This window comes from Seriola dumerili, unplaced genomic scaffold (assembly GCF_002260705.1).
Source record: "Seriola dumerili isolate Sdu_G_001 unplaced genomic scaffold, Sdu_1.0 BDQW01000219.1, whole genome shotgun sequence".
NCBI lineage: Eukaryota > Metazoa > Chordata > Actinopteri > Carangiformes > Carangidae > Seriola > Seriola dumerili.
Window position 1 is genome coordinate 8,956,969 of NW_019174474.1, and position 25,703 is coordinate 8,982,671.

General features: G+C 41.7%; 1 protein-coding gene across 14 annotated transcripts in view; it reads left to right on the forward strand.

Moving 5' to 3' along the window:
* The window catches only part of LOC111228358 (protein-methionine sulfoxide oxidase mical3a-like), a 66,019-nt gene that overhangs the window by 37,629 nt on the left and 2,687 nt on the right, over positions 1-25,703 (forward strand). For 8 of the 14 annotated variants that reach the window (XM_022754166.1, XM_022754176.1, XM_022754178.1 and 5 more), the window contains 19 exons: positions 242-428; positions 1,241-1,335; positions 1,583-1,676; positions 4,256-4,451; positions 5,264-5,580; positions 5,894-5,986; positions 6,648-6,809; positions 7,244-7,306; positions 8,529-8,603; positions 8,754-8,867; positions 8,963-9,042; positions 9,125-11,174; positions 11,258-11,352; positions 13,250-13,300; positions 14,088-14,195; positions 15,810-15,903; positions 16,800-16,850; positions 17,935-17,985; positions 24,829-24,928. In XM_022754166.1, the coding sequence (XP_022609887.1) occupies positions 242-428; positions 1,241-1,335; positions 1,583-1,676; positions 4,256-4,451; positions 5,264-5,580; positions 5,894-5,986; positions 6,648-6,809; positions 7,244-7,306; positions 8,529-8,603; positions 8,754-8,867; positions 8,963-9,042; positions 9,125-11,174; positions 11,258-11,352; positions 13,250-13,300; positions 14,088-14,195; positions 15,810-15,903; positions 16,800-16,850; positions 17,935-17,985; positions 24,829-24,928 (4,076 nt within the window). The remainder of the gene's footprint in view (positions 1-241; positions 429-1,240; positions 1,336-1,582; positions 1,677-4,255; positions 4,452-5,263; positions 5,581-5,893; positions 5,987-6,647; positions 6,810-7,243; positions 7,307-8,528; positions 8,604-8,753; positions 8,868-8,962; positions 9,043-9,124; positions 11,175-11,257; positions 11,353-13,249; positions 13,301-14,087; positions 14,196-15,809; positions 15,904-16,799; positions 16,851-17,934; positions 17,986-24,828; positions 24,929-25,703) is intronic. The other 6 variants (XM_022754172.1, XM_022754170.1, XM_022754173.1 and 3 more) reach the window with 6 other exon arrangements.

Genomic DNA, 25,703 nt, shown 5'->3' on the forward strand with positions numbered 1-25,703 from the left:
ACGATGATTTTCTTTTTTCTTTTTTTTTTACTGTACCTTCTTGTTCCTAATGATGACTTGCTGTGATGTGGTTATTAGATTATAAAATAGCTGAATAAATACCCAGCATACTTTGACAGTGGTGAGATTGTGCCTTGATAATGTTTACTAAATCTTTGATGAACTTAAGCCTCTCCTCTCCATTCCCGTATTTTTCCCCCTTTTCCTCTAAAAACTGATTAAATGCTTTATTTTTCTACAGGGCTCTCTCAGAAAAGAGTTCCCTGTCAACATCGGAGGCAGCGACGTTTGCTTCTTCTGTCGAAAGCGTGTGTACGTGATGGAGAGGCTGAGTGCAGAGGGGAAGTTCTTCCATCGCAGCTGCTTCAAGTGCGACTACTGTGGCACCACACTACGACTGTCCTCGTACGCCTTTGATGTGGAGGATGGTAAGGAGATAACTCCTTTGATTTTTCCATCTATATGCCGTCTGTCACAGTTTTTATACATCAAATGTGCAGAAAATAAATTGAAATTATCTTTGGCTTAATGATCACAACATCAACCAAAAGACTTTGAATACAGGACAAATGCAATTTGGAAAGTATCACATCAGCCCGTGCATTTTAAAACCTCTCAAAATGTGCAATTTTGGCGCCCCCCAGTGGTAGTATCTAAACAGACATGGTCAAGATGTGTACCACAACCTCCCATTCCACCCATGCATCCAACCCAAAAAATACTTGAAATGAATGGACTGAAAGCAGCATATGAACTGCACAAAATTTCACTAGGCTTGCCTAAAAAAAATTATGCCATTAGAATAATTTTCTATAACCAACGAAACCAACAAAATGTCAACACTGTCCAGCTTTAAGTTTGTTAAACTCACTTTTCAAGATGTGACATGACCTTACATTATATTAGTACACTGACAGCAGCACTGAGTCCCATGATTCCATATTTTCCCTCTCTGGGAGGTGTCTATTGTGCTCAAGGACAGGCAACACTTTGTTCAATGAGACTGAGAATAGCTGTTTTTCAGAGTTGGTCGTGGGACTAAAACCCCACTGCTGGTCTAACATGAGACAAAAAAGACATTTTTTAAATTCTAAATGACAAACAGACAGACCGCTTCTACAGAACAGATAACAGCGTATGGAGTTTATGAGGTGAAATTTGCAGATTATGCACCATATATGTTTTTTTATGCATTCAGAATGTCTACTTATGTTGTCTGTCTGTCTCTTTTATCCTGCAGGGAAATTTTACTGCAAGCCTCACTACTGTTACCGTCTGTCTGGCTATGCTCAGAGAAAGAGGCCTGCTCCCTCCCCTGCTCCAATCACAGCCAAGGTACCTGTTTTTATTTACACGATGAAATCCTGGTGGAAAATCAGATATAGCTGGCAGTTAATTAAGAAATGAATTGTTTGGTTTATCTTCAAAATGCAGTGCTTGGATATATAGGAGAACATGAGCCATCATATAGGAAGCAGAGTTGCATATTGATTAGGAACCCTTTTATCCTTTATTTTGTACCTAGATAAGAACATTTGACACTTTTCTGGAGTTGACGTCATCTGTCTCTCTACCTTTGCAGGAGAACCAGGCGCCCCAAACTCCCACGTCGACCGTAGATGCTCCCGGAAGGGCGATGGCAGCGGCAGCGCCCTCGGCCGAACTCCAGCCCTCAGGTACCCCACTTTCCTCTCTTGCTGTGGCAGTTGCGCCCTGCCGTCTGGCCATGGGCGTGGGAGTTCCGCTGCGTACCCTCCGCCGCACGCTCTCCTGGACCTGCCACCAGGTGGCACACAACCCCCTAGATTCTCCCTTCCTGTGTACCTACTGCATCTACCTCTTCTGCTGTTTCACCATCAATGTCCTGCTCAACCTTCTCTAGCATGACTTCTCTTGTCCCTCCTTCCTTACTTTCTTTTACTCTTTGCCAGCTAATGTCAGTTGGACTGTACAGATTTAGCTGACTGTATTGACTCACTGAGCGTTCACTGAGTGTTCATGTGAATTTTCTTAGTCTTTGTCTCAGTGATTGATTTATTTTTTGAAGATGCAGCATTCTCTCTGTCCATGTTAGCAGCCAGTTCATGACTTGTGATTGGCCGGAAGCAGTTAACCTGCTAACTTAATTTTAGAAGTGAATGGTGCATCTTAAATTTATATATTTGTTTTTCTTGGCTTGGAAATTAAAAAGAGCTGGACAGAGTCCCTTCTGGTCAGCTCTCCAGGCAGCAATATTAACCCTTTGTATAACTCTCTTGTTCCGCTTCTCATCCTGATTTTATTGTGCTCAGTGAAGCAACGATGTGGCAACTTTCTTTACTCAAAATATCAGTCAAAATTTGGCATTTAGAAATACATTAACATATCCCTAAGTTAATTGTTTACCTAAACCTGATTTTTGCTTGCCTGTGTTTTAATGAAGAGCCAAGCTTTACTCTTCTGTGACTGTAACCTCTAGTGGCCTGTGACTGCTCTCTTTTACCTCTACCTCCTCCTGTGTGATGTGTTTCTTTTAGAGCCTGCTTTGTGATGTGTTTCTTTCTCTTTGTAAGCTGTTTTGCACCTACTGTATCCCTCTTACTGAAACTCACCATACTGTGATGAAGTGCCTGTATCAGTGCTTTTGTGAGCTTTACCTTTCCCCCTCCTATCAGAGCAGTTTAAAACTGAGAGCTTGAATTAGTGCCTGTGATTGGTTCTCTTGTGATTTTTCACTCCTCTGTCACACTTTCTCATCTGCCTTGTCCTCCTGCATCCCTCAGCCCATCACCCCTGACAGTTTGCTGCTAAGACCTACTTGTGTTTTGCTCAGTATAGTGCATCTCTGCTGCATTTATTGCTTTGCATATTATAGGTGAATATAATCATAGAGCCTGCTGCATTGTGTGGCAAGTGTAGTATTATAAATTGAAATAGTTACTCATAAGTACTGTAATAATACTATAAACATAATGTAACATTAATGTGAGATAATAACAACATTAAAGAATTGCTTTCATTACTAAACATAGGCAACATGGACACCAGAAGATTAGCTTCTGATTAAGATTAATCGGAAAAATCAAATCATATTATTTAAATGAGGTCCATCGCTCTAGAGTACACAGTAATAGGAAGTCAAAGTAAAACTGATGTTCTTCAAGTAACTCAAAAATCATTTTCGGATTATATCTGTATTATTCACTTAAATTATAATGTATTTTTTCATCACTAGTCTTAATATTTTAGTAAATCCCTCGCTATAATTCATGATTATCATTATTGAAAATATTGAAAATACATATAAATAGATTTTCAAAAACAGAATTTGTCAGTGTCATGGGGTCGCTTTAGCCCTTTAATAATTATGGAAAGGTTAAGCATAAAATTTTAACTGTAATTTTCTTCACAGCTGTGTTGCATTTTCATGCTTGAAACCATTGCAGCTGTCTGACCACATAAAATAAACATATACAATGCTACAGTATCAAATATCACACATTCACTTTCACACCTATCCTTTTTAGTGGGATTTACATTGGGGTCATTGCTTACAGCAGTTGTAATTGGAGGGCAACTGTATCTCTGATTAAGTGAGTGGAGAGACAACAAGTGTAGTGTAATGTGTAAAACACTTGCTTTTTAACCATTCCACTCACATTCACCAAATACCCTCTTTGGAAATACAGTTTTAAGATTTGCTTCTCAGGATGGGAAAAAGGCAAGGCACCAACCTTGTACCTATAACTGTAGAATAAAAGAAATATTTTAGAGTGTTAAACTTATTTGTGTTTGTTGATAATATCTGCTGTAGGAATATAATATAACACAATAAATTCAGTTCTAGATCTTAAATCGGTGTGTTGTTGTCGGTTTGTCCTAAAAATACAGAGTTGCTTTAGTAAATGGGAATAAATAATTATACAGTAAAATTGTGTGGAAATGCACCAGTTTCATTGTTGGATGTGTGATGGATTTGATGCTACTAAACTGATTTTCTCACACAAAACTTTAGTCAGAATTTGTGTCTTTAATCACAGTAGTTTTTCACAAATAGTTACACAGTGGATTTGCTTTAGTCTAGTTTATTTTCTACATAGAAAAATACAGTTAGAAGCTTAATCATCAGTCAGTCCTGCATGCCACCCACGCTGCTCCTCTCCTGTAGACTGTTGCACCTAACTGATTCTCAGTTGTGTTTTGTGCTCTCTTTCCTTTCCTTCTTACCTCCAACCTGCTGCCCGCCCTGATGCCTCCATCTCACCTGGGGTCTCAGCACCAGAGGTCAATGGACTACAGGAGCCGAGCCTCGCTAAACGACTGCGGGGAACTCCAGAGCGCATCGAGCTGGAGAACTATCGTGTGTCCCTGCAGAGGGAGGAGGAGCTGGAGGAGGTGCCTGAGGAGACGCTGGCGGAACACAACCTTAGCAGTGTGCTGGACAAGGCTACGGATGCTGACTTGGGCTCCAGGTAGGAGCATAACAACAAGATACACAGTTTTTGATTATTGCACTTTAAAAAAAAAAAAGTTTATTATTTTGTATATTTTTTATATCTATAGCCTTAATGCAAACTTACAAAAAGCACATCATACATAACAACAGTAGCTGTAGTCACAATTAAATTAAGTGCAAGGTAGTGTTTCTTTAAAAATAACTAAATTATATATCCATATTACAGTACCTTTTGAGTGAAAAAAGGAAAGGAAACAGAATACACAGCATGGTGTTTTACATTGGACTCAACATTCATTCTTACCCTGTATGAATTTCAGTACAGAGTCTCACTCATATCTTATCAAACACACCAAACACTCTTCTTCGATTATTGCAAATTTTGGTAATCCATTAATCGATTAGGTCATTTAACGATTAAAAATGTCAACGATTCTCTATTCACCGCCTCTGAAGGTGAAGGATATGCAGCCTTTCTCTGTTTTCTATCGGTGTAATTGGCATATCTCTGGGCTTATCGGAAAAAAGAAGTAATTTGAAGACGCCACTTTTGCCTTTTTTCACAAATTTCGACCCGACAATGAATCGAAAACCTAACAATAAATCAATTGAAAAAATAAACAATTAATAACTTATCAAAATAAATGTTACTTGGAAAACTAGTGCATACATATTTCTGTTGACTCCTTAACACCCAATGTAAATACATTTCAGAAGAACATATAGAAAATACAAATTTGTTCCTTCCTGTAGAAAATGGAACATTAGAGTCATTGTGAAATACTGTAGGAGGAAGCTGATGTTTTGGCCTCCCCTGTTCTCCAACAGTAGCTCAGAGTCAGACATGGAGGAGGAGGATGAGCAGGAGGATCAGGATCAGGAGGAGGTGGAGGTGGAGGCGGAGGCGGAGCAGCAGCAGCAGCTTCCCAGTCCCTCGGACCTTGGCGGTGTTCCCTGGAAGGAGGCGGTAGAGCTCCACGCCAAACTGAGAGGTGACCTCGGAGACGAGGGTGAGGGCGAAGGCGAGGGCGAACCTCAGGGCGACGCAGTCAGCAGAGACGGTGAAGTAGATGAAGAAGAGGAAGAGGAGGAGGAGGAGGAGGAGGATGAAGATGAGGACGAAGATGATGAGGAGTCAAGCGATGGTAAATTTATTTTTCCACTCTTGGTGTGATCTTGAAAGACTACAAATGTAGTTTGTTTCCTTTTTTGTATGTTTACACCCCTGTCCAGTGTCCAATTGTCCTTCTTAGTTGCCTTTGCTTTTTATCGAAGTCTGTTTCATGTGTACTGTCACTCTCTCAACCGTTGTTCTCCTCATCCTCTGCTTCTTTCCTCCTTTTCCACCCCCCTCTTCATCATTACTTCCCCCCTTTGTCCACTGTGTTTGTGTGTGCGTGCATATATTTGTGTATGTTTCTTTTGGGGGGGATGGCCTCTGTCTCCCCCTGCTGGCAGAGGGGGATTACTGCCCCTGGGATAGAGAGCTCCAGTCAGGCCTTTGGCTGGACAAGTACCTCACAGATGAAGAGGATGTTGGTACATTTAAAGGTAGCAGCAGAAGTGCCTGTGGATGTGTTTGCAGTTACTTTGAGCGTGATGTTTAATCCTGGCTGGTTTGGGTTTCATTTTCAAGGATTTCTACAATAAGAGTGTGGCTTTCCTTTCTTTGTTTGTGTTTTATTGTTTTGGTTTGTTGGTTGCAGTTGTGTTTCAAAGGAAAGTGTGTTTCTTTTTACTGTGAGTCCCACTTTAACCTGCTATTTATTTATTACCTCTGTTTTTGTACATGGCTTTCAAATACTAATCTGATAAATGCCAGAGATGTTTGTGTTTTCCACCTAGGTGCTGCAGTTATGGTTTGGTATTAAGTGGTAGAATTGTTGTGTTCCACAAATTATTTCTTTCTTACTTTATATATTTGAAGCTCACTATTATGGTTTGACTTTTTTGCAGTCTAGTGCATGCAGCCTCCCTCTTCCTCGCCTTTGATGATTTTTTCATTGCCACTGTATTCTAACTGTCTCTCTGCCTCTCCCTCATATTTGTCTTTTCCCTTCTCTCTGTTTTTTGTTTTTCTTCTTCTTCTTCCCCCCCTGTCTTTTTCTACTATCTTTGCACAACTGCCCTCATCTCCTTTTTCATGATTCACAAAACTTCACCACAACCCAAAAAACACAACACTGCATCACACGCTGACTCCCTCATTTAGCCAGGAACCTACAGATCCAACAAGCCCTTCAGCCTGTGGATCCCCAGGCCATTCCAGGTTTGGTGAGAACACACCTGGACTCTGACGGAGACAAGGACGGCCTGACGGCCTCGGCCTCCCAACTCTCCCAACCCTCTGAGCTCACGCAGCCCTCCTCCACAGGTAACCCACCCAGAGGAGCTGAGCACCTGGGAAGACTGCGGGCCTCACAATGTTAAGAATCAGGGTCTCCTTTCATCAGTGCGGCTGCTGCTGTTCTGTCTTCATGTCTGTGTCTGCGACAGGAAGAGCCACCTCACCCAACTAACCCACCTGTTGTTTATAATCATCTCTGATTTTGTACATTTTTGTCACGTTGCTTTTTTTCGTGGAATGTCTAATTTTGTGTTCAGTCTTTTAATTTGTCATTCAGAGTTGCTGTTGGTCCGCTGGGGTGAACGTTAAGTTCACATAACCCCCTTGTCAATTCCTTTTTGATTTTGTTCTGCTTTGTTCTTTTGTGTTCTGCTATGTCCTTTCCCATGTGTCTAATTACTTTACTGTTATTTCCCTGCCATCTATCCCTCGTCGTTCTGTATCTTCTGGTTTGAACGTAGCACCTGCCCACACATCCGCCCGACACGAGGCAGTGAGAGTCTGGTTGGAGTCCATGTCTGGAGGTAGCTCAGACGTCAAACGGGATCGTTACATCCCGCCTTAGACTTGTACTCTTATCTGTCTATCGGCTGGCCTTTTCCCGGAGCATGCGGAAAACACGTGCAGAGACCAGTAACCTCACAAGCATGCATGCTGTACGGCTGTCGCTCTTGAGAGTTCTTCTCTCTTGGGATCGTATCAGCGCCTGTATTTCACCTTTCCCAACCCAACCTCTCACCGTACCCTTTCCGACTTCCAAAATATGTATTTTCTCTTTACTTACATAGCAGACTATACTGCAATGTAATGTATTCCAGAGACAGATGAGCTATCAAGGCTTGAAAACACTTAATACCCCAGTGTTTCTTCCCCTGATGGGTAATATGTGCAGTATTTCATTGGAATCTGCTGGTGCTGTTATTATTTTTTTTTTGGACTAACCCCTTAATGGCTCTTGTACTTGCAAAAAGTTTAGAGAATGAGTCTGCCGAGGCACTTAATCAACAGTTTAAAAGCTTGAATGAATGGAATGAGAGTCCTTAGTTCATAGACAGTGCTTGTGTTCTGGGTTAAAAGCTCAGTAAAGATCTCCTTGTGCTCAGACCTGCTAGAATCAGATGGTCTTTCAGTAAGTGCTTGTGCACCCACATGAACAATAGACCATTTTGTCCATTGAGCACAAATGATGGTTAATGTGATATGTGATATTATTTCAAATAACTGCATGAATTAACTGTGTGGGTCGTTTCTCCTGTTCCAGTTTTGAGTCTCTTACATGAGGGACTGCTGCTCCTCTCGTAACATTGTCATTAACATTTCCGTTGTGCTTTTGCTCGGTTCGAATGTCATCCATTTTGCCAATTTATAAATGGATAGCTGCATGTATTTACTAATGCTACTCTGCGCCCATCTTTTGTTCATATTTATTGACAGACTTGTATGATTACATTTGTATGCAAAACGAATGTCATTTTTTACCAGAACACTTTCTTTAAAGCTTTTTGCAGGAAAAAAAAATATTTTAGTTAAACACGCCACTCTTCAAAACTTTGCTTTTTTCATGAAGCAATCTTTTAATTCTTGTGCTTTATTTTTTCCCATCTCCAGCCATTAATTTCTGAAAAAAAGTTGAGTTGAGGTTAGGTTGTTGTAGAAAGTTGCAAAATGTTCTCTACTCTGTGAATGACTGAAGACAGAATGTGTTAACCTTTTGACTTATTTCTTGTCATTTCTTTGTTGCGCCAGAGCCCGGTGAGGATGAAGACCTGGAAGCAGAAGCAGACAGCCCAGATATAGAACCTGGTACAGAGATGGATCAGGGTAAGCTGCCAGTAAATAATAACAAGACAGTCAGTTCTTTCACATCTTTGGTTTATAAAGAACTCATCACAATAAAATACTGGAAATAATTAAATTATTATAAAGCTGTATAACAGTGCAATACTTCATAATGTTATGTTTAAATTCCAGATGACATCCCTTCAGATGCAGAAGCTGAGGCTCGTTTGCACCAATCAGAGCATGTTGAAGCTCTTCCTGAAGAAGACAAGAAATCAGAGAGTGTGGAAATGACCTCCAGTATTGGTAAACATCACTAATCACTCCTTGAAATTTCTCATTCACGTACATGTTTGTTACAAGAATAAATAGCAGTGCATTTTTGTTGTTTGTTCCTTCAGAGCCATCCAGCAGCAGCCCAATGCAGAAAGAAGATGTCATCCTTTCCCCTCTCAAACCATCACCAGGGCCTGAGACACACGTGAGATAAATCTAAAGTTGAAGATAAGTGATGGTAGTTTTGAAGTCCTGAAATCCTGAGCGTCTCTGTTTTTCTTTTCCAGATACCTCTTGTGAAGTCTCCCGGCACTCGCTTTTTCCCTGAACCGTTCATACCTGAGGAAACGAAGCCTGACAGGACAACTCCTTCTCCAGCTGCCAAGAGCCCGCCGTGCCCTTCCCCTGCTCCTGTACACGATCATTTTACTGTCTCTTCTCCTATTTCCCCTCCTGCTGCTGCTTCTCCTGTCAATGTCTCTGCCTCGTCACCTCCCAGTTCACCCAGCAAATCACCCATCGCCTCTCCACTCAAGCCCGCAATCAAGTCACCTGTCAGATCCCCTGTCAAATCTCCAGTTAGCTCACCAATTCGCTCCCAGCCCACCCCCCTGCCAGAGACTTGCGCACCGAAATCTCCGGTCTACCCTCACCGCTCCATTTGCCCTCTCACGGGTAACCCGCTCTCCCCAATCTGTGCCCAGCCTTTGCCTTGTCAGGAACCGTCGTCGCCCCTCACCTCCGATTCTCCCGTTAGAACTCAGCCTGTCCCCGCGGTCACTTCAACGCCCATGACCAAAGCTGACGAGGACACATCGGAGCACTCAAAGTCCATAGACTCCTCAACAGAGGAAACTCCCTCTAAAAAGACAGATATCATTGAGGAGTTTTGGTTAAAGAGTGCTGAGATAAGAAAAAGCCTTGGTCTGACTCCTTTGGATCGCAGTAGCAAAATCTTAGAGAAGAGTGTTGTTAAGGCTCCAACACAGGAACCAACTCCTGTCAAGACACAGTCTCCAGATGTGTCTGAGGAACAGAAGCCTGCCTTCACTGGCCGCGCTGTCATTCGCAGACTCAACATCACTCTTGAGGGTCAGGTCATTACTCCCATTGCACCTGCGGAGCCCAAGAGTAATGGCTCCGATAAGAGAGACCTCAGCAGCAGCTCTGGCCTGGGGTTGAATGGGAGCCTGGCCACGAGCCAGACGGCAAACAGTGACAGCTACAACATGTCTGACTCCACTATGCTCACCCCGCCCTCCAGCCCACCACCGCCTGTGCCTGCTAATCAGTCTCCAGCCGTGCTCAGGCAGCAGAGACATCAGGTGTCCTGGAGCAACGGAACAGAAAAACCTCCACCTGAGCGTGCCAAAGAGCCAGCGAAAACCAAGAATCCTGTTCCTACGCCAAGGACCCAGCTGAGCCCTGTGTCTGCACCCAAGCCTGCGCCCAGGAAAGTCCCGTCACCGCAGGCAGAGCCAGAAGCAGCTCCAGTGGTCGTCATGAGGGAGAAGAAGAAGCCTCGACCGGTGGAGATGAGGAAGTCATTTGTGGAGACGGTGGAGGAGATTCCGTTTGCCGATGACGTGGAGGAGACGTATGATGAGCGGACGCCAGAGACGAGCATGAACAGGTATTATACTCCACCCACCAGCAAGCCCAGCAGGGAAAGACCTCCTCTGCATTTGGCTCTAGCGATGGAAAATGGTAAACCCAATATCCAAGGCAATCAGGCCTCGAAGACACAGAGGGCAACTCAGTTCTCTCCAGAGGCGAAGGAGATTGCTGAAGAGAGAATGAGGGCCAGAGAAAAGTCTGTCAAGAGCCAGGCACTAAAGGACGCCATGGCCAAGCAGCTGAACAAAATGAAAGAATCTGACGTTGACAAGGGTGCCTCACCTAAAGTGGCCTGGAGTGTGACCCCGGATACCGCAGGAAAAAGTAAAAAGTCAGTCGGATCTCCGAAGACATCGGCCGTGAAAGCCCTGGAGTCGAAGAAGGCCGAGACCATACCGGAGCGTTTCTTCAGCAGCAACAAGAGTCTGGACAGCTCGGCGGCTTCATCCGACGGCTCCTCTGCGAGTAAGAGCAAGAAACGAAGTTCCCTCTTCTCGCCGCGCAAGAACAAGAAGGAGAAAAAAGCCAAGAACGACAGCAGCAGGGTCTCCGGCACGGACGAGACACCGCCCAAACATAAGTCGTTATGGAAGGCTGTGTTCTCAGGGTACAAGAAGGACAAAAAGAAGAAGGATGACAAATCGTGTCCGAGCACGCCGTCCTCAAGCTCCACCACTCAGGACTCTGGGAAAAGAACATCGCCTCTTGGGAGATCGTCAGGTGAGAGAGGCAATCCAGAGTTTAAAATGTGTTTTTGAATGTGGGAATTTAGTTAATTTCTTTGTTTATTTTACACGTTACAGACTTGAAATCACGCAGAAACTTGAGCTTCTCTGAGGACTCAGACCTCTCCTGTGACGACGTTCTGGAGAGATCCTCCCAGAAGTCTAAGGCAGATGTGAGTAACAATAGACCCAACTAAGACATTTCACATCTTTGCCATCAGGTAATTTAGACATGTAGAGCTTCGCACAGCCAGCTTGAGTTGACTCGGCTCATTTAAGACATTTTAGTCCATAAAACATCTGCTGACAATCAGTGGAGACCCGCTGCCCAAAGCCGGACCAGTCAGCAAACTGTAGGGTGAAGTTTAGATGAGACTGTGACTCATTCAAAATTTCTGAACCCTTTTGAACAGCTACTCTTTTTGATCTTGTTGTTGTAGATATAGTGAGGCTTGATTCTGAAAATTCACTATCTTCACCTCACATTTATCAGCAAAAATCGCACACAAACAGCAGTAGCAGGTGATGTGTTCATCCAGTTAGGTGCAAAGCAGAACACCATTAACATATTTACACTGCCCTACGTCTAACCCTGGCAGATATGCCTGTGTAGCCTTTCCAGACAACAGCGGGTGAGACAGCATTTTGCAGACAGGGCTTCTGCGAGGCTCGACGTGTCCTCAGTACATCCATTGCCCCTGTTTCTGTTTTGCTTCCCTGAAAACCACCTTCCATTTAAATCATTTCTTCCACTCCCAGCGGCATATGGACATCTTTGACCTAGTGTCAGGCATGCAGAAGGAAGCCATAATAAAGGAGGAGAAACTGGAGAAGGAGAGAAGGAGGGAGTTAAAGGAGAAAAAGAGGTTGAAAGAGAGGCATAAAGAAAGAGGGCGGGAAAAAGAGGTTGATCGAGAAAAGGAGAAAGACAATGACGAGGTATTGTGCAGTGGTGGTTAAAAGATTTTGAATTTCAAATAAACATATGAACACTCACATAGCCTACATGGCTTGCCTCTGGCTGTTGAAGCTGGCCTGGAATTAATTTGTAATAAAACTTCATTAATTCTTTTTTAAGAAGAATTGGAATAAAAGAATATTTCAACTTTTTTCCCCTCAGAACAAATCATGTACCCAAGTCATGGTTGAGAACATATTTTTCAGCTCCACAATATGACATATTAAATGTACATCATAATCATATGTGTTATCAAAATTGCTAAATGAGTGAATTCTTCAAGACTGGATTCATTAAATATGCTGGAGGCATTACTTTTGCGAGGACTGTCTCTAATACGAGCTCTTTTATTTTAATTCATTTGTATTCATTATGCTTATGGCTGAAATTCAAAATCTCTGTCTCTGCTGCTGCTCAGTTTTTGTGTGTGTACCTGGTGGTTTAGATAGATACAGTGAGTTCAGGGCCAGAGGCATGAATCCATTAACCAATGGAAACGCACACAAAAAACAAACTCTTCACATGCTCCCATTTAGTTTTCTTCATCCCGACGACACGCGTGGAGAATGAATTGACATTTTCTTACTCTTCATGAATACTGGTCTGAATTTGGACTTTATTCAGCTACAGTCACGGGAGATTAAAGCTGCATCATGCCTGCCAGGCCGTGTGTAATTGAATGAGAGCCCACAGGAATCGAGTAGACTAGTCTCTAGTATAGTATTATAGTTTCCCAGCTCTGTAAGTGTATTTAATAGAGACTTTTCTTACCACTTTATGGGAAGACAGGTCTCTAAAATCCTTGGTTTTACATGTCAAATCCGTTTCTTACATTGTCATTTGTGATTTAGTGTTTTATTAGTTTTATTTGACTAATTTTGAATTAACATAGATGTACAAAATGTCGCTGCACCCTGTCATATTTATGTTTTGGTGTGGGATATTAACATTGCCTGTTTTGATCATACCTGCTAAATATTACTTTTTAATTACTTTTTTTTTTTTTGTTTGTTTTATTTTGACCAATTTTCACATAATCATTAACCCATTTAATCATATCATCTGTATCATGTTTGTTTCCTCCCTTTTTTATGTTTTTTGTCTTCCCCAAGTCTGTTTATGTTCCTCACGCACTGGCGTTCAAGAGATCATACGCCACAAAGGTAGTATTACATACATTCCCATTGATAACCCCCCCCCCCTCCCCTCCAGCCCCAGCCCTCTGCGCATGCGCCACTTTGCTATCATAACACCTTATGTGCATCTGACCTCAAACTAACCGTCCTCTCTGGATGAATGTGACAGTCGGAGTGCAGCGCCCACTCACTCACTGCTGGATATCCACTCTGTTAAAAACATGACTTTTCCAATACCGCCTACCTTTCTGGTCACAATGACACCTCAGCATCTCTTGATATCAGGGGCTGTTCCTGTCTGACTGGTATGATATTAACTTGCCCATCTGTCACTGTGGCACTGCTTTGACTCCGGTCTGGCTACTGGAATAACTTTGACACATTTTCCCTCAGAACTATTTTCTCTTGCTGCTTATTTACGCCAGCTTTTTATGTCCTTACAAGTCAACTGAGAGGGGAAACATCCCTGCTTACGCGCATACTGAATTGCCTATCAAATTGTGAAGAAGGATTATAACTGTGAGAGCTGCAGTGAAGTTGATGTATGTGTCACTTTGTTTTCTAAGATGTTCATGTTACCGAACCTTGGGATTACAATTCATAGGCCTAGAGAAGTGGGTGGATGTGTAGTGAAGCTAGAGTGCATTGTGCTAGCTGATGTGGATCCTCACCTTCTAGAAGATCTAATCAGAGTTTCCCCCTCCTCTCCTGTTCAGTTTGTCTGAAGGGCCAGGGCCCCCATGGAGCCAACTGTTCAGATTAGCGGCTTGCGAATGAGACACGTTTTTAACCCCTGTTTTTGCTCGTCTACCAGAAAACCTACACAGAGGAAGAGCTGAATGCCAAGCTGACACGAAGAGTCCAGAAAGCTGCGCGACGACAAGCCAAGCAGGAGGAACTGAAGAGGCTGCACAGAGCCCAGGTACCTGACCAATGCCAACTTTCCATTGTTACCAATACAACAGGTTTCTGTCTCTTTTCACATTGCTTTCAATGTATGGAAAAAAAAAAGGTTGAATAGGATGAATGTACAGTATTCTCTATTAGTTGGTTTCCCTACAGAGGTCGTGTACTGAATGGCTTTTCAAACACTAAGAGGGGTTGTTGACATGCAACAGTATCACAGTTATTCATGTCATGCATGTCAAAGAAGTTATGTATAGGTCTGTTTATATATACAGCATGTAGTAGAGGAAGACTGCGATTGACTGCGATTGACTGATTGCTGTCTCTTCTCGCTCGCCTCAATTTTGCTTCCTCTCAGTGGCCATTTGCAGAACACAAACCATGGTATTTTATTTACTGCCTGTTGCTGCGTAGCACTGATAAAGTCAAGCTCTGACTGAGAATCTTAAGAGTTGGGAAACTCGAGAGAGAGAGAGAGAGAGAGAGAGAGAGAGAGAGAGAGAGAGAGAGAGAGAGAGAGAGAGAGAGAGAGAGAGAGAGAGAGAGAGAGAGAGAGAGAGGAAACTAGTTTTCAGACTAAGCTCATTTTTATAAATATGTCTTTCTGCCCATTGCACCAGGTCACACACCAGTTATCTATCAAAGTTCTATCACCTTCTATCAAAGGTTTCATCTCATCTTTTCATCAAAGCACTGTGCACACAGTACCACCACATATGAGATGCAGAAGGCACCTCTCTTTTTCACCGAAGGCGTCTGTGAGCTGAATTTGCCAATAGGTCATTTAAAAAAGGCAAAACCCATTTTACTTTAAGTAGTGAAGTGGTTTCACTTGGATCCACACACCGACTTCATTTGTTGCACCCCTAAAATGTCTGGCAGTCAGTAACTGACGGTACCTGCAATGTTGACAGAAACTGCAGTAATTCATCATGATAATTATATTGAATTATTCTAAAAATTTAAAAATTGTAATCAAATTGTCAAATTGACAAGTCATACCCTTCTATTGGTAGTGGGCACAGATCAGATAATTTAGCTAAAGCTCCCCCCACTAGAAACTTACTTTGATTTAAATATTTGAGTGTCTCAAAAAGCCAGACATCTTATCTGCCCTCATGCTGTATTTGTTCATGGTAACCAGAGTTTAATACACAGGGTAAGGAGCATGTAAAATGGACTCAAAAGTCCTCAGAGGCTGCATTCCCTCCATTACTGCCTCCTTTTCTTTGCCACTGCCAATGACAAGTGAGAGTGTGGTCTGGACCGAAGAGGGAGAGCTATGAAATATTAATAGTTTTTGGTGAAAATCATAAATTATATTTCTAATGCCAATCAAAGCAGGCTCTCCTACTTAATACAGTTCTAATTATCTGCTCTCCCAACGCGCCTTAAGAAATTTATTTTTAATGAGAGTAAACTGTTGCGTCAACGGAGTGTTAGAGGTAACCTCTGCAGCTGCCTCCCATTGAACATTTTGGGACAAAATCACTTGTAATTAGGATTGTTATTGTTCTGTGCACCCGCGTGAGAGCGACTTGAGTTGTTTATAATGCACTTGTGCCACTGTGTGTTTGTGCGTTTGTGCACTTCATTAATAATGCGACCATCTCCCGGCTTGTCTGCTCAGATTATCCAGAGACAGTTGGAGCAGGTGGAGGAGAAGCAGAGGCAGCTGGAAGAACGGGGCGTAGCCGTGGAGAAAGCTTTGAGAGGAGAAGCAGGTAACGACTTGTTACTTACACCTTCAAACATTCACAAAAAAATATATCAATTTGGTCCCACGTGTCGTGGTGCATCAATAATGCTGCTACAGATAGACATAGCACACACATTCACAGAACTAAAGGGTGTAATAAATTTCATAACACTCTTATTATTAACATTTTACAAGTGATTTACTGTATGTATGTCAATTAAATTTTGTTTTTGTGTCAGTGGTGGCTCTGTGAGACCATGTTTTATCTTTTATATAACACAAGTTCAGCCTTTCTAGAGCTCCAAAGGGAATAATCGTAATATCAATAATTAGGATGATGTAACATAGAATTGCATTACCTCAGAAAAACTGTCCCTTTGCGAACGTTTAGACTGTGTTGAAATCACCGTCCACATTTACCAATTATTCAGTTGTACTGAAGCGTATTTCATCCTGTAGATTTGTGTGCAGAAAGACATGATCGTTTCACAAAAGTAATAAACCTAAATTAGTCTTGACAAGGGACTATCACAGACAATATACTTCTGAGGTGAAGAATACGTTATTTAATAGCGAGCAGCACAGTTCATTATTTGGTACAGTTTTGTAACCGTGTCAAGCATGAATAGTGCGCCGTAGCAATAACATGGTATTTAAGTGATGTGAGTTTTGTATGAGAGGAAGGTTCTGAGGTTATCTTCTATAGTGCTGACAGTGTATTCCTTCCTAATTTACTTGATGGGGATGGTAACAGAATAGAATAAAAACTTTTATCATGCAAATGCATGCACATATGCATTGGACATTTCTTTAAATTTGGCCATTTTCCGATTAACCAAGTAACTACTTACTTTCCCTTCAATAAAATGTTTGAGTATGTTTTAACTTGTTTAACTTGTTTACTACTCTACTCTCTTAAAGGATTGTATAAAGGTACTTATACATTACCCAAACAGCACAAAAGAAGATCAGGTATTAGATTTACTGTAGTTTCCTTTTTTCTTTTTTTTCTTTTGATTTATTTTTTATTAATGACATGTGACACTGTTATGTAGGCTCCATCTGTGGTGACACACTGCAACAGTTCTCCATCTCTGAACATGTTGGTCTCTGTTCGTTCACGACATGTCCGCCATCGTCAGTCCGAGCTGCATGCGAATCAGGAGAATGTGTGTCCCGACATAGATTTGTGTGTGCTCATTCTGGATGTGTTTTGTCCTCTTCACTGCCTCTCAATGAGGAGAGTTTCTGTACTCTTATCAAGACTCAGATCATGTTATTGTACAAATGCAATCAGAACGTAAGAGATCAAATTTAAATTGGGTTGCAAGCTGACAACTACTTTATTAGAATGTTTACTGAAAGTATTTGCTGTGGCTGAGTGACTTGGTACAGATATTTGCTATTTGATATTTGAGATCTTATCTATTATGTCTTTTATTACGGTGACTAACCACAATCCATACTTGTTTTCTGACTTCAAATGTTGCACGCAAAGGTCTCGCTTAACACTCAGCCACTCTTTCAGTCGGAAATAACCAAGTATTAAATCATTGCATTATTGTAATTGAACCTTGTTCCACATGGATTGGATGGAACATAACTGGAGAAAATTAAATCTTCTTCGTTGTCTGAGCAACTGTAACTTTGTCAAATCAAATGCACATAATACAAGCAAACAACATTTACCTTCCAAATGTCAGCACACAACACAGCCCAAGAGGCTTTGTGTGAAATTAAGGAGACTGAGCCAGTACACAGCAATACAGCAAATCTATGTAGCGGTCTCTTTATTAATTTGGGAAATGCCATGTACTGTAATATTGCACAAACCACATATGACTGCATTATGCACTGTGGTGAGTACTGATGGACTCTCTTTGTTCTGAGTGTTGCTGCAGTGTGTACGTGTGTGTCTGTGTGTTTGCAAGAATGTGCATGACTTGTTGGAGAATTTTGTGTGTGTGTGTGTGTGTGTGTGTGTGTGTGTGTTTGTGTGCCCAGTTTGGGGCCGTGTAAAATAACTCCTATCTCTAATATATCCCTGTCATTGTAGACTATTGGGGAGATTCTAATTACAGTGAAATCCTGGACTTGCATCTGGGCGGTATGTATTTCAAATCTGTCGCTTTAAAACTAACCTAATGGCTAACCCAATCTGCCCCCCCCCCCCTTTTTTTTTTTCCTTTTTTTACTACTTGAGCTTTGTACCCATCATATCTACCTTGACTGGCTGGCTGACTGGCTGGCTGGCTGATTGGCTGGCTGGCTGGCTTTTAGCCTCATTGCAATACTTTCCGCTCCTATTCCCCTCCCTCCCTCTTCCTCCCTTTCCCCATCCTTCCACCCTCACTGGGTTTTTAGTTCAGACACTCTTTACATCAAACAAAGATCAGACACTTGGCCTCATGCTGTCCTCTTAAGATCGACTTTGATCTCTATAAACTTATGAATGATGAATGAATGAATTAATGAGTAGCTTTTATTTGTCATTCGTCAGCAAGCAGACTTTACAATACAAACTGCAGCAGACATACAAAACTGCGACATATTGCAGAGACAGAAATGCAAACAGCAATATACAGTGCTGCATTCAATGAAACAATGAGCATATGCTGAGGACCACTCCAATAGTGACAGCAAAATAAAAAGGGTAGAATAATGCACTGACATTGTTTACCATACAAACTCATACCGCATACAGAACATGCTCAATAAAGAGCGCTCCCCTTTTAAAAATGTGTTGTGCATATTCATATTATGCAGCTTATACAAAATAAATACACAGTTTAAATCATGAGAACAATTGTTGAGGTGGGAAAACAGCGTGACAAGTTTATAGGATTCTGATTTTAAGGATAATGCTGGTGGTATTATATATATTTTTGGCAACAAATCGCATGAAAAGGACAAACCCATATACATAGAGATAAAGCGCTCTGGGTGAACACAGGCATAAAGTTCATTTTGGCTCAGCCCAACATACCTTGTTCTGCTGTCATCAACATTATTCAGTGAAAATAGAAAACAGTCCCCAAAAATGCACTGTTTCTCCTGTTGTGGTAACATTTGCTAAAGACTACAGTGCCCAACCACTTGAGGAAATTCACTGTATATTTGGGACCAGTTTTGCAACTTAATTAGGAACAGAGAGGATTGGCACATAGTGCCACAGAGTGCGAAAGGAAAATCAAGCTATTTTGAGATGGAAGCGCCCCAGTGGCTCACTTAGTAGAGTGCTTACCATTGAGGCTTAGTCCTAACTGCAGTTGCCCAGGTTCGATTCTGGCCCAAGGCCCTTTGCTGTGTGTCATCCCCCCTGTCTCTCTCTCTCTCTCTCTCTCTCTCTCTCTCTCTCTCTCTCCCTGATTTTCCTGTCTCGCTCTCTCTCACTGCAACTGATGTAATAAAGGCAAATTACCCCCCCCCCCCATTTTGAGACAGGCTAAGGAATTGTTGGTTTTGGTCTTTTCATTGGATTTATTGATAGTAATAAAATGCTGAATAACACCAGCTTTTGTTTGTATAAATTGTGTCTAAGTTAAATTAATTAAATCAAAATTTTAATTTTGATCTGCCTCAACGTGATATTCTGCTACAGTTAAATTACATCATCTGACATTTTCAGTTAGTTTCATCTCACCTAGTGATGATTGTAATGAGTTTTTACAGTAAAGCTAAAATATATTAGTATTATAATTTTTGTTGTACAAAAAATATAATTGATGAAGGAAAAGCATGTTATCATACAAGAGGCACATGTTGCAGTACGCACACATTTACATCACCCTCAACACACACACACACACACACACACACACGTACACACACTGTGAAAGTATTGTATAACCTGCCCTGGACTGACTCATACTAAACTGCTGCCCTGGCTCTAAGCTTCCCCTCAGAGCTCTGTGCTGCTGTAGTTCTGTCCTGTAGTCCCAGCAATGGCTCCCTTGACTTTCTCATACCTGCTCAGTTGCATTACTCCCCGAGTTCGTGTGTGTGTGGTGTGTGTTTGTGTTTGTGTGTGTGTGTGTGTGTGGTGTGGTGTGGTGTGGTGTGGTGTGCTAATAGGCAATGTTGCAACCCTTGACCCTGCTTTGTCTGAAGTGTGATTAGTCAGCAGTAACAGTGTCCACCGTGTCTGGATGAGACGTCTTGTGGTATATGTTGTTTTCTTGTAGACTGTGGCCTTGTTTGAATATGAGGGAAATGCATCTTTTCCTCCTTGGGGTTTTTTTTTTTTTTTAGGTGGAATCTCTCAAGAGGAGGGAGAAAAAGGTGCATTCCCACATATTTGACCAGGGCCTGTGCTTCTCTGTGGTTTTGTCCTGCTGGTTGTTGTCACTCATCAGACAGGAGATTGCGTGGAGTTTTGACATAAAGATGAATAAACTGTACGTACGCCAAACCTAACTGGCTGACCAGGGGCGTGAGGTGTCGTCAACTCAAATCCAGCGTTGTTTTTAAACTGGATGCGGTGTGTCTGCAGAAGGACTTCTGCTTGCTGGTAGCTTGTAATTAGTTTTCTTTGTCTTGCTTGATCAAGGTATGAAGAACTCTTTTTTTTAGCTGATTAACAGATTGTAAGGTGCATAGTTGCTTCGTCAGCGTGGTTGCCCTTGAGCCCTGCAGGGGGCACCAAATCTAAAGTCCGGATAAGTATGCCTGTACTCTGAGACTGCTAGTTTTTTCCTTTTAATTTTCATCCCCTACTTGAATGATTACCATACAATTAAGGATTTATTGAGCGCTCCCTGGTAACAATTTATCTCATAACCATATTTGCAGGATTTGGTGAAGCCATAAAATTTTCATGAGGACTCAGATCTGTCCAAAACAGATATTCTAAACTGCACTTTTTCTTTTTTTTTTTGTTCTCTGTGATAGTCCCTTGTAGTAATTATCTAGTATTACACTCTTGCAGCTCCTTCACCCCACAACCTGAGAAACTTGTCGGCCTCCTATTTGTGTCATGTAATTATACATCATTTGTTTATGTGTTTTTATCAAAGATCTCTCTCCCTTAGTTATCTCTATATTGTCCCCGAAGCTTGTTTTCCCCATTTTAAGTTATTTATTCTTCATTTATTTCACAATTTGGGGGCTTTTTTTAAGGTAGCATCTTCTATCTATGAACTTACTTTTTATTCTTTTTTTTTTTTTTTTAGAAAATCTGTTTTGCGAGTGCTTATTAGAAAACTTGTAATTTGCACTTTAGATGTAGCTTCACTTCAAAAGTCAGCACACTGGAAACAAATTGAGCCAAGTGGTCGAAACATGTTGAAGTAGTGTTTACAAGGAGAAGCTGAAGCCTCTTTAAAGAAGAGGCAATTATCTGTGTCTGTGAGGAGAGATATATTTCCTTGTGATCAGTAATGGCTTTAATAATGGGATTACATTCTTTAATAAACTGTCTTAAACACTGGGCACATGACTGCAAACATAACAGACATGCAGGGCTGTTGTCTAATTGAAGATTATCTGAAGATGCAAAATCAAACAGGAGCATTATTTTTCCCTTTCTGTGCTCCAGGTTTTCTGTCTTCTCTTGTTTCAGTTTCCTATTTTTACCCCTTTTTCCATCTCTCACACCACACAGATGATCTCTCCCACCTCCTCTCTCTAGGTGATTTGTCTTCTCCCTATCACAGTGCTCCTGCCCTCTTTTGATTTTCTCCTCAATGTTCTTTCTTCCCCACACCCCTCTTCCCCCTCCTCGCCCTTCTCCTTTCGCCCTCCTCCCACACCCTGTGTCCTCTAACCTTTCTGCGCTCTCCAACATCTCTGCTATTCCTCCTGTATTATTTCCACCATTCTGTCTCTCTCTCTCATTCTCTCTCTCTCTCTCTTGCCCACCAATGCCCCCATCTACATCACTCCCTCACACTCTTTCCCTCTGTCTTGTGGAAGTTGAGCCCTTTGTGGGGATGCCACGCCGAAGACCCCTCTCCTTCTGCCCCTGCTGTTCCCCTGAAGGTAACGTAACCCTCGCCGCCTCTGCTGACGGTTGTGGCGGGTTACCATGGCAACCGTAAGGATTTCCAGAACCGGGTTACCCTCCCCAGCCCCTCCCCCCCATCCTCCTCTTCTTCCTGTCCTCACTGTTTGTGTGTGATCAGGCTCAGTAGATTTCCCCAGAATCTTCCCAAAACTCAGTGAAGTACCGAGACATTTATCATGAGGAAACTAATTAAAAAAAGGTTGGTAAAAGCTCAAAGTGATTTTCGTCCACTGCATCAGAACGCATGCTGTTACAGTTATTGGTCAGTTGGTCATTTTGTTTGTTCTTGTTTACCATGGCAGTACACAGTAATTTATTTTATCTGCGCTCTTGGCTTGAGTTGCTACACTGTAATCTCTCCCAGCCAAACAGAGCTGCTATTGTTACTGTAAACTCTAATATACTAGCGTCTTGGCTCCAATGGGGTGGGAGTTCCAGGCCTGAACAGGTAGTTTTGGGATTATATAACGTGTAACCAGATAAACAGATTATGACATGACCCTTGACTTGGGCAGTTTGCAGCCAAACTGGGCTACTTTTTTCTTTTTTCTTTTTTTTTTTTTACTAGGCTTTGATAATTTAAAGTACTTTTTCTACTATTAGGGTCAAAAAGTTAGGCTGTATTTCAAACAGTCAGCCTCTCCTCTCCTTGCAGTAGTGTGATTGAGATTGACAGGGCACTGAGTTCAGTAGGCTCAGCTCGACACGCAATAGCTGATAAGTGATGACTGTCGAAACCAAATGTCATTTTAGTTTATTGCAACTAGATTGAACGTGAAACTCATTTTCTAATTCAAATATTATTTGGACATAGCTCTGTGATCAAAAACTTGTCAAAACTGCTCATATAAATGAAGACATTTAATGTTTCAAGCAACATTATTCAAAACACTTGGTAGAAAAAATAAAAAACCCTCCCCAAAATGAAAAATAAAAAATGATTCAATGTTATGATGATTGGTTGGGTTGTAGGCTTATCTGGCAACACTCCTTCCATGCCTAGTTACGGTTACTAAGCTATGATTGGCCATTACTGTGCAGGAGCAGGCTGTAGCAAATGGTTAATTGTAGCTTGACAACATGTGTATTCATACTGATGCAAATACATTTATGTTGTAGTTAGTTAATCAAGCAAATTTTCTCATTTAACCGCACAAGTCTGGTGTCTTTAGAAAATGGAAACAGAGAGAGGATTTTTCCGTGTTATTCTAAGTCACTGCATTCACTTAAAGGGGAAACTACTCTGCTGTCGTGTGTCTTTAATCAACAGCATGTGCTCTGTTTTCTGTTTGGCTAAAATGAATTGTAAAGCTTCATAGTCCATTTCCGTATCCACTTTGTTTTAGTTCTTTTCAGGAGCTCTGCTCCTGATCCTTTGAATAAAAATGTCACGTAATTCTAAAATGATAAAACTGAGCGGTGAACACCTGAGACGTGGCTAGCTTGCGGGCAGGTTTGTGGTTCAAGGAGTGAGAAACTTGCATGGTGTGATGATTTTTTATGAATATTCAATTCTTGCACAAAACAAGTCTTAAAAATTAATGGATCATCTGGTTTGTTCCTATATCTAACACCTGTCAGTGGAAATTTTACCCGAGCTTCTAATGCGTGTAAAGAAAAATGCCTGTTTTTTTGTGTGCAAGCTGGATTTTGTTCCTTTTATTGTGGTTTCTCTCCTTTGTGTTCGGAGCCTTGAGCTGAGGGTTGGTGCTGGTGGAACAGCTTGAAATACTATAAGAGAAAAAGAAAAAAAACATCTATTGTAGGATAGGTTTGGAATTTCAGCCTTGCTTTTGTAATTCTTCCTTTGTTTCCACATTTTGTATTCCTCTCTAGTGTGAGCAGCTCTTCTCCAGCTTTGCCTCTCTCTGTCCCTTGTCTGTTAATTAGCAAAAGCCAGCCCCCAAGACCACAACCATGCAATTTATGTGTGTACAATGTTTTTCCTTTTCGTTTTGCAAGAGCCTCCTCTTCCCCAGCTAAGTATGTCACGCTACATTGAGGTTTGCCTTTTGGTGCTTCATTGAAACTGCTTGGCTCCACCTGCTGCAGTCTGATAAATGAAAGGATGCATCACCCCGGCAGCAGACCTTTCTAAGCATGCTACATAGACTGGTCTTCTCTGCACACAGTGGGACTGCAGGAGAAGGGTGCAGCTGTTCCGTGCTCCGACTGATTGTGCTGATTATGAAAACTGCACAACTGCATTGCATGATGCCAGCAGCACTGAACATGCTCTTCCCTGAGGCAGACTTAATAGAGGAGTGTGAACTTCGCTATTGGTCTCGGTGATGAGTCATCCCATGAACATTTGAACTTGTAATTGGAGATGTGAAGGCAGCAGAATAATTCATGTTCTTTTCTAACCTAAAACCGCTCAGCATCAGTGGGGTCTAAAGGGATTTTGTTTGTGCTGGGTGGGTCAATATGTGAGCAGGGGAGGATGGAGATTTTTTATAGGTCCTTGGGTTTCCTTCTCTTTAATAACTTGGATAACTTGGTGTGTTTGTTTGTTTGTTTTTTTGACTTACTCGCTCTGAAAAAAACTGATAGGAGGAGGTAGTTGCTCCTAAGGAGTAGCTACGTCTGACACAGTCCAAACTGGGTAACACAAACTCTCAACTTTGCAACAACAGGTATTGTGTTTGTGGGCGTTTGTGGGCGTTTGTGGGCGTTTGTGGGCGTTTGTGTGCGTGTGTGTGCGTGTGTGTATGTGTGTGTGTGTTAGTTAATGCACTAGCCAAAGTTGAAACCAAGTAGCTCCACGCCATCTTCTGTGCGCCATCTTTAATTATGGTGTCGAGTCCATCCTTCCACCTCACCATCCCTCAGCGAGGACATCCTGGCTTGGCTGTCATTGCACTGCCTGTGTCAGTCCTTGTCTGTGTGACATAAGTGTCTCCCAGCCATCTGATTTCACACTCCGTGCTTCCGTCTTTCCTCCAGGCATGGGCAAGAAGGACGATCCTAAGCTAATGCAAGAGTGGTTCAAGCTGGTGCAGGAGAAAAATGCCCTGGTCCGCTACGAGTCAGAACTCATGATATTGTAAGTACATTACTTGACTGATGAGATGGGTAAGCTAATTGATGGACTGATTAGTCAAAGTGTAACTAAGTGTAACTGCTATATTAATTACTCTTCTGCTGACCATAGAGAAGGTTCAAAATGTCTTCTGTTTCATCCTATTTTATATATTCTTATGTAGATGCGATTGTGCTGTGTGTACCAACTGATAATTTCATTAGTTATGTAATAACTTTTTGAAATGTAGTAAAAAGTCTAGAAATTGCTAAACAAGATCAGACTTTTTTTGCCATACTGAGTTGTATTTTTATCAAGATTGACATTCAAAAAAAAAGAGAAAAAGATATGTTTACATTTGGTATTACACACCAAAATGCTTTGTGTGTATCCTTGAGGTCTAACAAATGTGTTGGGTGCATTTCCTCCCTCATAAAACATTTATGAATCTGATTTTTCTTAGAAGTTTGAACCTTACATTGTTTACATCCATGTTTACAAGCTAGCACTCTTCTTCTCCTACTTCCCTGCTGTGCATCTTGAAGCATTATTGCCACCTGAAGATCAGTGGCTGGACTGTTAATCACTTCACCTGCATGCTTACATGACATGACAAAAAAAAAAAAAAGAAAGAAGGGGGATGACCATTATCATTATTCATTATCATCATTAAACATTATCATGTCAGCCTGATATTTTAGCATTATTCTTTAAGTGTTGCTGACGGCCACATGGTAAACACAAGTGTTGGGCAAGTGGAAAGTTTCACCTGCGGGTATTGAGTCATCATCACAGTTGG